General features: G+C 45.1%; 1 protein-coding gene across 11 annotated transcripts in view; it reads left to right on the top strand.

Annotated features, from left to right (window-relative positions):
• LOC138765122 (G protein-coupled receptor kinase 5-like) overlaps positions 1 to 13,680 on the top strand; it is a 203,458-nt gene that overhangs the window by 51,090 nt on the left and 138,688 nt on the right. For 8 of the 11 annotated variants that reach the window (XM_069941908.1, XM_069941941.1, XM_069941935.1 and 5 more), the window contains one exon: positions 9,449 to 9,544. The exons of 1 other annotated variant lie outside the window; for it this stretch is intronic. In XM_069941908.1, coding sequence (XP_069798009.1) covers positions 9,449 to 9,544 — 96 coding nt within the window. Of the gene's footprint in view, positions 1 to 9,448; positions 9,545 to 13,680 lie in introns of those variants that run through there. 2 more of the 11 variants (XM_069941970.1, XM_069941978.1) reach the window with 2 other exon arrangements.

Here is a 13,680-nt window from a genome sequence, read left to right as displayed (position 1 = left end):
AATTTGTGTTGAAAGGTGGTGTCTATTTTCTTTAGAGATCTACAGTAGGTAGATCTACAGTAGGTAAATGGGCCCTTGTGCAAGCTGACCAAGCTGGTCCCATTTCCCTGTGTTTGGCCATGCACCTCTAAAAATTCTAGGGCTGTTAAATTACCCAAATTTGAAATCCCTTGTTGCTTTGGTAGAATTTGAACTTGTTGAAAGTTCAGATTTATCGGCAGAGTACAGACATGACATACAACCTTGAGATTCTCTTTTCCTCCAGGCCAGGCAGAATTTCCACTTAGAATTTAGAGCAGGAAAGTTGTACTGCAACTGTACCAGGTACTGATGAGGCCACATCTGGAGTACTGGATACAGTTCTGGTCTCCTGTCTTTGGAGGTGGTCCAGAGGAGGTTCACCAGGTTGAGTCCAGAGATGGGGGGGCCGGGGGGGGGGTGTTGGCCTATGAGGACTCTGGGACTGTACTTACTGGAATTTAGGAGAGGGGATTTTATAGAAACATAAAATTATGGAAGGCATAGGTAAGATAGAGGTAGGCAAATTGTTTGTATTGATGGGGGAGGCCAGAACTAGGGGACACAACCTCAAGATTTAGGACAGAGAGGTGAGGGGGAACTGCTTTTCACAGAGGGTGATGAATCTGTGGAATTCACTGCCCATTGAAGCAGTGGAGGCTGCCTTAGGAAATATATTTAAGTCAATGTTGGGTAGATTTTTATGTAGAAAGGGAATTAAGAGATATGGGGAAAAGGCTGATAGGTGGAGATGAGCCATGATCTCTTTGAATGGCGGGCTTGATGGGCCGGATGGCCTACTCCTGCTTCTTATTCTTTGTTCTTATGTTCTAATCGTTAATGCAAAAATCTGTACCCAAGTAAATTTGCTTATCTAAAAGGGGTGTAAACAAAAGAAAAAATGTAAACAAACTGCAATGCAGAAAATAAATATTAAATAATGTACAAAGTAGAAGTCCTTAAATGAGTCTGAATTTGATGTTAAGGAGTCTGATAGTGAAGAGTAGCAACTATTTCTGAATCTTTGCTGAGCTGCCAGTCTTCCACTTCCCTAGCCCTGCTTTACTGACATTGGCCGTGTATTATCTCTACCATTAAAGACACTTGGGTATAACTGTGTATGCTCCCATTGTCTTTCATTATTGTACCATTAGTTTCTGCTAATAAAAGACATGATTATTGACTGACTATGCCGCCTTTGTCTACTTCTTTCACTGGGACTTCAGTACCTCCAGTAAATTAACCAGTGTGCTCTCTTTCATGCCTTCCAGTTGATAAGGTGGTGTGGTGTGGAAGGGTATATACTATGTAAAAGTTGACACCCCCTTCATTTTTGGCCCCACTGCCCGCCCGGCTGTGTTTCCTCTGCCCCGACTATGGATCCTCACCCTGGCTGCCAGCCCATCTGAACTCCTGATGCCCCAAACACGGACTTTCGAACCAGTCCCGGCCATCTGAGCTCCTGACGCCTTGAACAATGCAGATACTCATCGCGGTTAGAAGTAGCATCTGTGTAAAAATGGCTCTCCCAAATTTGACCTGAAAAGATTGGTCACCAAAACTTGCCTATTACACAAGTTTATAGAGACATCAAGGCCAATCTCTCTCCGTGTTTTCCCCAAGATTTGGGAAATGGTTTCCAATTTCATGAAAGTGGAGTCGATGCCAACTCTGAAGAGCTCACTTGAACAAAACTAATCTGCTGGGCTATGGGGAAAGAATAAATGGGTTAATCAGGTTGCTTGACCATTGAAATTAGGAAGAGTTAATGGAGCTAGGGTGGCAAGACGTGGGAAATCTGGGACAGCACAAATGTCCCTGATGACTACACCTGCAAGAATTACATCCAGCTGCAAACTGAGTTAGGGAGCTGGAGCTGGATGATCTCTGGATCGTTCGGGAGGCAGTGATGGAGAGGAGCTTCAGGGAGACAGTTACCCTTAAAAGTCACGAGACAGGTAGCTGGATGACTGTAGGAGAGGGAAGGGAATAGGCAGACAATACAGAGCACCCCTGTGGCTGTTCCCATCAACAACAAATATATTGTTTTGGATACTGTTGTGGGGGACGATCTACTAGAGGCAAGCCGTGGTGATCATGTCTCAGGCACAGAGGCTGGACCCTTGGCTCTGAAGGGAAGGTGGAGAAGAGGAGAGGTAATTGGGGACTCGTTGGTTAGGAGAGCAGATGGGAGGTTCTGTGATTGAGATTGAGGCTCCTGGATGGTGTGTTGCCTCCCAGGTGCCAGAGACAGGATGCATCTGATTGAATTCACAGTAATCTGGAGGGGTAGGGTGAGCAGCCAGATGCTGTGGTCCATATGGGGATCAATGACATACAGATAGGAGTAGTGATGAGGTCCTGAAGAGGGAATATAGGGAGTTAGGAAAGAAGTGAAAAAGCAGGACCTCAGGAGTAATAATCCTGTGCCACGCGCCATAGAGGGTAGGAACAAGAAGTTATGGCATGTGAAAGCGTGGCTGAAGAGCTGGTGCAGGGAGCAGGGGTTCAGATTTGTGGATCATTGGGATCTTTACTGGGGAAGGTCTGACTTGTACAAAATGGAAAGGCTGCACCTGAACTGGAAAGGGACCAATATCATGGCAGGCAGGTTTGCTAGAGTTGTTGGGGAGGGTTTAAACTAGTTTGGCAGGGGGGTGGGAGTTAGAATGTGAGTGCAGAGATTAAGGTAGAAGGACAAGAGCATGATGAGTTGGCGAGGAAGGACAGGCAGGGGACAAAACATAAATGTAGCCAGTTAGAGGGTTTGAAATGTGTCTATTTTAACGCTTGGAATATTAGGTAAAAAGGGGATGAACTTCGAGCATGGATCAGTACGATATTGTGGGCGTTACTGAAACTCGGCTGGAGGAAGGGCAGGATTGGCTGATGCAGGTACCAGGGTTTAGGTGTTTTAAAAAGAATAGGATGCAAGGTAGGAGAGGGAGGGCAGAGAGTAGCATTACTAGTCAGGGATAGTATCACGGCTATTGAAAGGGAGGACGCTGCAGAGGGGGTGCCCACTGACTCGATGTGGGTGGAAGTTGGAAATGGGAAGGGAGTAATCACTGCTGTGAGTTGTCTGTAGGCCACAAATAGCCTTCTGGACACTGAGGAGCAGATGAGCAGGCAGATCTTGGAATGGTGTAGGAAATCCAGGATTGTAGTTACGGGTGATTTCAACTTCCCCAATATTGACTGGGACCCCCTGACTGCAAGAGGGATGGATGGGGCTGAATTTGTCAGATGTGTTCAAGAAGGATTCCTTATACAGTATGTGGACTGGCTGTTAAGAGGAGAGGCCAAACTGGATCTCATTCAGGGTAATGAACTTAGCCAGGTTGCAGACCCCTTGGTGGGGGTGCATTTTGGTGAGAGTGACCACAACTCCCTGAGCTTTAGCATAGCTATGGAAAGGATAAAAGCAGACCAAATGGGAAAGTGCTTAATTGGGTAAGGGCGAATTATGATGGGATGCGGCAGCAATGATCGAGATAAATTGGAAACAGATGTTCAAGGGAGAAAGCACAGAAGTAACGTGGAGGAATTTTAGGGGCCACTTGTGCAGGGTTCAGGAAAAGATGGTAGGAAAAGGGAACCATGATTGATGAAACTGGTGACTCAGCTAGTCAAGGGGAAGAAGGAAGCAATTGTTTTTAGAGCAGATATTAAAAGTAAGTTTACTGTTTGACCCAATGTTGTTTTTACTCTGAGACATTAAGTCAATAGCTTTAAGATTGAAATTGAATATGTATCAAATTGAATTTTTGCGTTTGACGTTGGCGGTTTCTAAAAAGTGTTTAGCTATTACATGGAAATCGGACTTGGTTTTAGAGATGAAATGATGGCATAATGAAATTAAAGCCTAAATTCCTTTCGAAAAGATTACATATAATTTGAGAGAGAAATTTTTTTTTTGCTAAAGTTTGGAGCCCATATTTGAAAATTATTGATGTTAGAATTTGAACTCTCGGTCCACTCCAATGGATGTCACCGGTCCTGCAGCCAAGAAGCTTTAAAGTTCTAAAAGTGATTGTACTAGATGATGATCTCCTTTTCTTTCTTTGTAGGTGGGAAAGGGAGGAGGGAGGAGGTTGGTTTTTTTTATATAAAAACGATTAATCACATTATGTATCAAAATGTAACGTAATGACTAATATTTTGTGATTTTAAACTTTTAATAAAATATTTTTAAAAAAGAGGAAGAAGGAATCATAGATGTATGAAACAGGAAGGGCTTATGAGAAGTATATGGTAGCCGGGAAGGAGCTGAAGAAAGGACTTGGGAGAGCTCAAAGGGGGCTTGAGAAGGCCTTGACCTGTAGGGATTAAGGAGAACCCCAAGGGGGCTTGAGAAGGCCTTGGCCTGTAGGGATTAAGGAGAACCCCAAGGGGGCTTGAGAAGGCCTTGGCCTGTAGGGATTAAGGAGAACCCCAAGGGGGCTTGAGAAGGCTTTGGCCTGTAGGGATTAAGGAGAACCCCAAGGTGTTCTGTGCGTATGTGAAGAAAAGAAGAAAGATAAGAATGAAAGTGGGGTCACTAAAGGATAAAGAAGGCAACAAGTGGCCTTGAGGTGGAGGAGGTTGGGGAGGTCATAAATTAATACTTCAGTATTCACATGAGAAAAGGACCTTGATCAGGTTGAGGTGGAAATTGAACAGGCCTTTGTGCCAGATAATGTGGAGGTTAAGGAAGTGGAGGGGTTGGATCTTCTTCAAACATCAAGATTGATAAGTCCCTCTTCGGCTACAGGGGAGGTGCTGGAGGATTGGAGAATAGCAAATGTATTCCCCTTGTTCAAAGAAGATAATCGGGAGAATCCTGGAGTTTATAAATGAGTGACTTTTATGTCAGTGGCATGCCTATTTGCAGGAAGATTCTTAAGGATAGGATCTATGAACATTTGGAGAAGAACAGTTTACTCAAGGATAGTCAGCATGGCTTTGTGAAGAAAGGTCATGCCTCACGAGCCTAATTGAGTTTTTTGAGGTGGGTAGGGCAATAGATGCGGGCTACATGGATCTTAGTAAAGCTTTTGAGAAGGTCCCTCATGAGAGACTCATCCAGAAAGTCATGAGGTACAGGATCAGTGGAACCTTGGCTGTGTGGATTAAAAAAAAACTGTCTTGCAGGAAGAAAGCAGAGCGTCATAGTGGAAGGAAAGTATCCTGCCTGGAGGTTGGTGATTCGTGGAGTGACGCAGGGATCTGTTCTGGGACCCTTGCTCTTTGTGATTTTTATAAAGGACCTGGATGAAGAGGCAGAAAGATGGGTCAGTAAGTTTGTGGATAACACGAAGGTTGGAGGAGTTGTGGATGGAGTTGAATGTTGTTGAAGGCTACAAGAGGATATAAACAGGATGCAGAGATGGGTGGAAAAGTGGCAGATGGAATTCAATCTGATAAGTGTGAGGTGATGCATTTTGGAAGGAAAAACCAGAAGGCTAAGTACGGTGCAAAACTGTGCATATACAAAGAACGTGTTTTATATACATATATTAAAATAAATTTTCTTGAAATAGTAGCATCAAGTGGAGTTGTTTTAGCAATTCAACAGTCATTCAACATTCTCACTGCCCATGGGAAAAAGGTGTTCCTCAGCTTGGTGGTTCTCACTCTGATAACTCTGTCTCTTCATCGATGGGAGTAGCTGGAAGATGCTTTGTGCTAGGGGTCCTCAACGATTTTGCGAGCTCTCTTTAAACAATGATCCCAGTAGATCACATCGAAGGGAGGGAGGGAGACCCCAGTGATCCTCACTGCCTCTTTTATGGGCCTGTGGATTGAACTCCGATCTCTTTCTGCATCCGCACCACACTCTGATGCTCTTGATCGAGCTCCTGCAGAAAGTTGACGTAATGGTGACCAGAAGCCTTGCCTGCCTTGGCCTTCTAAGGCAATGCATTTGCTGTTGCACCTTCCTGAGAAGTGAGGAGATGTGTGTCCACAATATGTTAAATGAACACCAAGGAACTTGATATTGGGCTATTAATTGCCCAATACTGTTCGATGAAGTATTCACTGACATACCGAATCTCCTCACTCATGTGAAAGTAGAGCCATTAGTGTACCTTCTTCACAGTTGCATCAATATACTGGCTCCAGGAAAGATCCTCAGATGTGTGATGCACAGGAACTTGAAAGTGCTAACTCTTTTCACTGCCATCCCATCAGTGAAGATGGCTATATGGTTCATCGGCATCCCATTCCTAAAGTCCTCAAAAAGGTCTTGATAACTGGAGAGCAGAATGATTGTTCTGGTGTCAAACCACCAGATTCTCCATCTCCATCCCATATTCTAATTCATCATTCGTCATTATTTGGCCAACAATGGGGGTGTTGTTCAATGAATTTATAGATTGTGTTGGATACTAACTTGGCTGTTCAATCGTGGGTATGCAGTGAATAGAGGTCTAAGCACGCAGTCTTGAGGGGCCATGGTGTTGGTCAGCAAGGATGAAGTGATGTCGCCAATCTGCACTGTTTGGGGGACTTCTGACGTAGAAGTCCAGGATCCTGATGTAAAGTGAGGAGCAGAAGTCCAGGTGAAACAATTTGATTTCAAGTTTTGCTGGCATGATGGTGTTAAACACTGAGCGGTAGTCCATGAATAACAGCATGGCATTGGAGGGTACCCAGGCAGAAGAGAAAGCGCATAGACCATTATAGCATAGTACAGGCCCTTTGGCCCACGATGTGGTGCCAATCTTTATAAACCTACTCAGCAATCTAAACTTTCCCTAGCTCACACCCATAACCCCTCTTGCATCCATGTGTCTGTCTAAAAGTCTTTTAAATGTCCCTATTGTACCAGCTTCCACCTCCACCACCCCTGGCAAAGCATACCAGGTGGGTACCTTTGTGGAAAAACTTAGCCCTGACATCTCCCCAAAGCTTTCCTCCCTTCACATCCTACAGATGTCCTTGGGTGCTTGAGATGGAATATCTTGCTCTTGAGATTGTGCGTGACGGATGCCCTTTTAGTGGTGGGGGGGGGGGTGGGGGGGCGGGGGTGGCAAGAGTTTGAAAATGTCTGCAAAAGCTCCAGCCAGTTGGTCTGCACAAAGTGTGGGAAGTTGGAGATTTGGCTATTGATTCTTTCCTTTCGACCAATTCTTTATTTATTATAATTATTTGCATGAATTGATGCCTTGAGGCAAATGCGTGTTGAAAACAAGAAGAAAGTCAGCTTGTATCATTGGACAGACAGCCGTCAGTACCAAAAGATGGGATGTCTCCGTCTCCACTCTGTTCTCTCCTGAATGTATCAGGGCATGATGTTCTGTGGCTGAATTTCCAGTCTTTTGCCCAGGTCTCATGGTGCCTTTTCAAGGAAAGGTTTGTAACTTTTAGCAGTTGGGAAGGGATTGAGGAATATCGGTGAGAGCCTTTCATGAGAAGGTTTTCACCCTGGGGTGCACAACTTCAATGGAAACCCGCTGTGGCCTGGACTTGAGACCAGATAATGACAGAAATTGGAGCTGCACTGAAGATCTTCAACTCCACTTGCTGAAAATCGCCCAACCTTATAAAGGGCCTCCTTTGCCCTGCTTGAAACTTCTCGCTGCTATTTTCAGGCAAAAAGTATCAAAGAAAGTTCAGCTCCTCTTGGTTCTTGAACTTCCCTGTGCTACCCTAACCATAAACTAGCCTTGGACTGTACTATTGAAATGTCACTCTTCTTGCACTGACTGCAACTGTCAAGATGTATCGATCTATCCTTTTATATTTGATCTCTTTTTATGCCATGGCATGTTGTGGTAATTTCGTTCATGCCATTATTGTTGGTGTCGCTTGCATGCCTATTTGCAAGAAAGAATTTCAGTGCATATATACATATGCATATGACAATTAACTCTCTCTCTCATCTCTCTACTCCCTACATTATTTACCAATGGACTTGTTGGCCATTGAATTTTAAGAAATCTCAGTTGAACGTAAAATGTTTATAGTCTTATTTGATCAGTAAAGTCGTAAAAGCAAGATTGGGTTGTAAAAAAATAACAAGGGCTGCAATATATAGGATTCTGCTTCACGTGGGAACTGATACACTTCTGCTGGTGGTTTTTCTGGGAACTATATCTGAGGCAGTTTTTTTTCACAGGAACAGATACACTGATTACAGGAATAGCTCGTCACTCTGTCTCCTTGAACTGAATAGGACATTTAATTTGGAATTTAAACCATGCTCGATCATCTCACCTCCAGTAATTTCTAATTCTGCCCATAGAATATTTAAATTAAAAACAAAAACAAAAAAGCATTGCAATTTTGTGTAATACATGCATAATTGGATGCAGATGTTGCTGTCCATACTTTTTCACCTTGCTGCTTCAGAGCAGCAAGTTGAGAGTTAACCTCATTGGATTCACATGCAGGCCAGACCAAGTTAGCACTTTAGATTTCCTTCCCAGTTAACCAGATGGCTTTTGAGCAGCGAGTTGATTGTTGATACTGATAGTGGGCTTTTACTCCATATTTTATCAAGTTTCAAATGAGGCAGTGAAATTTGAACCAATAAAACAATATTCTAAATTCAAGTCTGGGAGTTGAATCACAAACCTGCCGTATCTTTTTATGGAGAGACACTCAAACTGAAACTTCCGGAAGCGAGCAACTCAGGAGAGGCTGGAGGAACTCGGTGTGTCAGGCAGCGGGACTTGGTAAAGGGGTGCTGACCTGAAATGTTGACTGATCGTTTCACTCCCTGGATGCTGCATGACCTGCTGAGTCCCTCCAACTTTGTGCATACTGAATCAGAATTTATTGTCATGAACATATCACAAAATTTGTTGTTTTGCAGCAGCGTCACGGGTGCGAATATTGCGGTAAATTACATTTTTTAAAAAATAAATAGAATAGTGCAAAAGAGGAGAAAGTGAGGTAGCGTCTGTGGTTCATTTCCACCCAGAAATCTGATGGTGGAGGGGAAGAAGCTGTTTTTGGACTATTGTACCTTTTTCCCAATAGTAGCAGTGTGAAGAGGCCATGGTGGGGGGGGTCGTCCTTGAGGAGAGAGGCTGCTTTCTTAGACGCCGCCCATTTTAGATGTCTTCAATGGACTGATGGCCATGACAGTTGAGAACTCGGCCTGCGCCCTCTGTAGTCTTTTCGTGTGCATTGGCACCTTCATACCAGACAGCGATGTACCCAGCAAGAATGCTCTCCATGGTTCACCTGTAGAGGTTTGCGAAGGACTTTGGTGACGTACTGAATCTCCTCAGACATCTCACAAAGTACGGCCTGTGGCAAGCCTTCTTCGTGATTGCAGCAACATGGAGGCTCCAGGACAGACCTTCAGAGAAGTTGACACCCAGGAATTTGAAGTTCTTAACCCTTTCCACTGCTGACCCCTCGATGAGGGAAAAGTACTGATTTATTACTTTAAATTGGCTTGAGAATTGCATCAAATGACCTTTATTCCTTTCAGGTGGTGGAGGGAAGAGGAAGGGCAGGAGTAAGAAATGGAAAGAGATGCTGCGGTTACCCCACATCAGTCAGTGTGAAGAGCTGCGGCATAACATTGGTAAGTAATTGCTGACCTTGGAACCTGTGGTGTTCTGTCTCTGCCATGGAACACCAAATCTAATGTATATCTAATTAGTACAAACACATGATGTGGTGATTTTTATTTTTTGGTCAATGCTCCTTGTTCTGCTCCCCATAAAGTTGACTTGGTCAAATCCTAACCAGCAATATCCATTTCCCCTTGTGTTCACTGGTCCAGAACCATCATGGATTTTAAAATTCTTGTTTTCAAATCTGTTGGCTTGTCTCCTTCCTGCCTCTAACTTTGTGGATGCGAAAACTGCCCTCTCCCCCATCACCCTCCCACCTGTATCTATATCACCTCTCACTTGTTGGCTTGTGCTCTCCCATTCTCCCTTCTCCACCTCCCCCCACCTTTTTTATTTAAGTTGTCTACCTGTTTTTTCATGTTCCCAACAAAGGGCTCAGGCCTGAAACATAGACTACCTTTTACTTCCTTTGGAGGCTACGTGACCTGCTGAGTTTCTCCTGCACTTTTGTGTACTGCCTTAAGGCTCTTGATCCTTACATTTCCCACATTTCTAACCTTGTTGAATTTACAGCCTTCCGCTTGTAATAGAGTTTATTGTCATGAGGAAGTCACAAAATTCCTTGTTTTTGGGCAGCATCACAGGGCAAACTTTCTATAAAACACCTTACAAAATAAATAACAATAATGCACGGAAAGTCAAAGTAAGGCTGTGTCTTTGATTCATTGATTATTCAAGAATCTGATGGCAGCAGGGAAGAAGCTATCTTTGTGCCGCTGAGTGCTCGTCTTTAGGCTCCTATACCTTTTCCCCGATGGTAGCAGAGTGAAGTGGGCATGGCCTGCTGGGTGCTGGGGGTCTTTGAGGATAGAGACTGCTTCCTTAAGACAACACCTCTTGCAGATGTCCTTTTTTTTTGGAGAATATTTTATTTTTGATTTTTTTTCCAAAGACATGCAAATCCAATAAACTGAATTTTACATTCTCTTTCTGAGTGATATGTTTTACAGAGCCCTTATTTCCCCCTTCTGACACACTCCCCTCCCTATCTCTTAAATTATACAAATACCAAAATATAAAAATACAGACGTACTAAAGCCACCTAAATCTTTCTTCTTCTTTCTTCTTTGGCTTGGCTTCGCGGACGAAGATTTATGGAGGGCGTAAATGTCCACGTCAGCTGCAGGCTCGTTTGTGGCTGACAAGTCCGATGCGGGACAGGCAGACACGGTTGCAGCGGTTGCAGGGGAAAATTGGTTGGTTGGGGTTGGGTGTTGGGTTTTTCCTCCTTTGCCTTTTGTCAGTGAGGTGGGCTCTGCGGTCTTCTTCAAAGGAGGTTGCTGCCCGCCAAACTGTGAGGCGCCAAGATGCACGGTTTGAGGCGATATCAGCCCACTGGCGGTGGTCAATGTGGCAGGCACCAAGAGATTTCTTTAGGCAGTCCTTGTACCTTTTCTTTGGTGCACCTCTGTCACGGTGGCCAGTGGAGAGCTCGCCATATAACACGATCTTGGGAAGGCGATGGTCCTCCATTGTGGAGACGTGACCCACCCAGCGCAGCTGGATCTTCAGCAGCGTGGACTCGATGCTGTCGACCTCTGCCATCTCGGGTACTTCGACGTTAGGGATGAAAGCGCTCCAATGGATGTTGAGGATGGGGCGGAGACAACGCTGGTGGAAGCGTTCTAGGAGCCGTAGGTGATGCCGGTAGAGGACCCATGATTCGGAGCCGAACAGGAGTGTGGGTATGACAACGGCTCTGTATACGCTTATCTTTGTGAGGTTTTTCAGTTGGTTGTTTTTCCAGACTCTTTTGTGTAGTCTTCCAAAGGCGCTATTTGCCTTGGCGAGTCTGTGGTCTATCTCGTTGTCGATCCTTGCATCTGATGAAATGGTGCAGCCGAGATAGGTAAACTGGTTGACCGTTTTGAGTTTTGTGTGCCCGATGGAGATGTGGGGGGGCTGGTAGTCATGGTGGGGAGCTGGCTGATGGAGGCCACCTAAATACCTACAAAGAAAATGATCATCCTCGAAGCTGGAGGACCTCTGATATTAAATAAAAACAGTTGAGAGCAAAAACACTTCGTCTGCGCCACATTCCTCATTTCATTCTCTTAATCCTTTACCTGCTGGGATGGATTGTTTCTTTTCTCTTATTCAGGGAGGGAGGAGGTGTGAATTATATCCATGCACCTATGTGCCTCAGATACGGTTACCACACTTCAACAAATATGCCTCATCTCTTCCGTAAATTGTAGGTGATCTTCTGCAGGGGAATGCATATTTCCATATTCCATCGTGCCATATTTAGCTTGGAGTCAGGCTTCCACGTAACCACTGTACACTTCCTGCCTACTGACAAGGCAACTTTCACAAACTGAATTTGGTGTTTAGACAGTACTTCTCCCATGCCACTTGTAGATGTCCTTGATGTAGCAAAGCCTTGTGCCTGTGATATCGCAGGCCTTCACTCTGGAGTTTTTTTTCCTGGTCCTAAGCGATGGCAACTCTGCACTAGACAGTGAACAATCAACCAGAATACTTTCCTCCTATAGAAGTTTTCGAAAGCATTGTGGTCCATTATCTGGGCCATGAGCTCTGAAGACCTTTCATCATGTTATTTAAATCTCCTCTGGAAGCACATTTTGCCCCTGACCTGCTCTATTGGAGGCTCAATCAGCTTTCCTTATAAAATGCAGTATTTTAAGATACGTTGCCACTGTCCATCCAGTCAGCAACACAATGTCGGTGTTCACAGTGGAAGAAAATGGAGCCCATCTCTAATATGAGTTTCTCAAATGCGACTGTGATGGATTTTTCTTCACTGTGTTCTTTTGTGCAATTTTTTTTTTCTTTGCTCTGGACTGATTCTGTAACAAATTCCTGGAAACTGACTGTCCAAATTCAAAGATTCAAAGGATCTTGCAATGTGTGCTTTTTACTTCATGTGCCAAATGATATCTATGCCACCACAATATAAAAGCTAAATTTGAACATTAGAAAATGCTGGCAGGTCAGGGAGCAACTGTGCAGAGAGAAATAGCGTTTCTCATCAGTGATCTTCCGTAGATCAGATGAACTCGCTGAGTTTAAACTCTGGATTGCACTGGAATTCACTGTCTGTGTGGTGTTCAGATGGCTGGCTCCACCCTCACCAACCCCGGATTCCCACCTTACCTCAGATTCACCTGAGGACTATTGTATCTACTGGCCATTGACTGGAACCTATTAAAAGCATTATTTGTACTGCTCACTCTGAGTGCAGTCAATCGTGTTACAATTTTAATAGCTTAACTTTAAAGTTAAAGATGGAAGCCTTGTTGAAACCAGGCATGCTCCAAATTGACCCTGTCCCCAGAGGCCCCGGAGGAATTCACCTACTGGCTGGAGTGCTTCCAGTTCTACCTGATGGCCACGCAAGATGTCTTCAACTCCAAAATTCTCCGGAGGTCTGCACTCCTCTCTTGAGTCAGCTCCAAAGGGTTCGCTGTCACCAGGGGCTTGAAGGCCTGCTACATAGGCCTCAGAATGACGTGCTGCAAGACACCTGCTCTCTCAACGTTGGCAATGTCTGGGTGAGTCACTGGACGATTATGTCCTTGAACTATGGGCCTTGACTAGGAAGTGCCACTACGAAGCGGTCACAGCCCGGGTGAGAGAGGAGAAACAAATCTGGGACTCCCTCATGGCAGGAGTGAGATCAAGCTACGTGAGGCAGTGACTGATAGAGTTGGGGAAGAAAGACTTGGCCAGCACCCTGGAGCTGGCGAAAGCACTCGAACAGGCCCAACTAGGAGCCGGTGTCCTCACAGTGGAAAGTGGGGGCTTTTCAGAGGACCAGGTCAATGCGGTGTTGGCGACCCTCTCCGCACTCCCAGCTCCGACTGCTGCAGCCACGCGCATTCGGGGATGCTACTTCTGTGATCAGGCAGAGTACCCCCGTGAAGGACGCCGTGTGCTCAGGATGCGGTAAGCGAGGGCACTGGGTGAAGGTCTGTAGGGCCAAGAGGAACCCAAAGAGGGTGACTGCGTGTGCGACCCCCAAATTGGCGTTCAACCTGTGCCCGAGTCCCGAATTGCTGGCCCCAGCCTCTCCATGCTGCTTGCCACCAGCATCTTGCTGCATCTCGTGCTGAGACCCGCC

The sequence above is a fragment of the Narcine bancroftii genome, chromosome 1, assembly GCF_036971445.1.
Source record: "Narcine bancroftii isolate sNarBan1 chromosome 1, sNarBan1.hap1, whole genome shotgun sequence".
NCBI classification, from domain to species: Eukaryota; Metazoa; Chordata; class Chondrichthyes; order Torpediniformes; family Narcinidae; genus Narcine; species Narcine bancroftii.
This window is presented reverse-complemented; position numbering and strand designations above follow the sequence as displayed.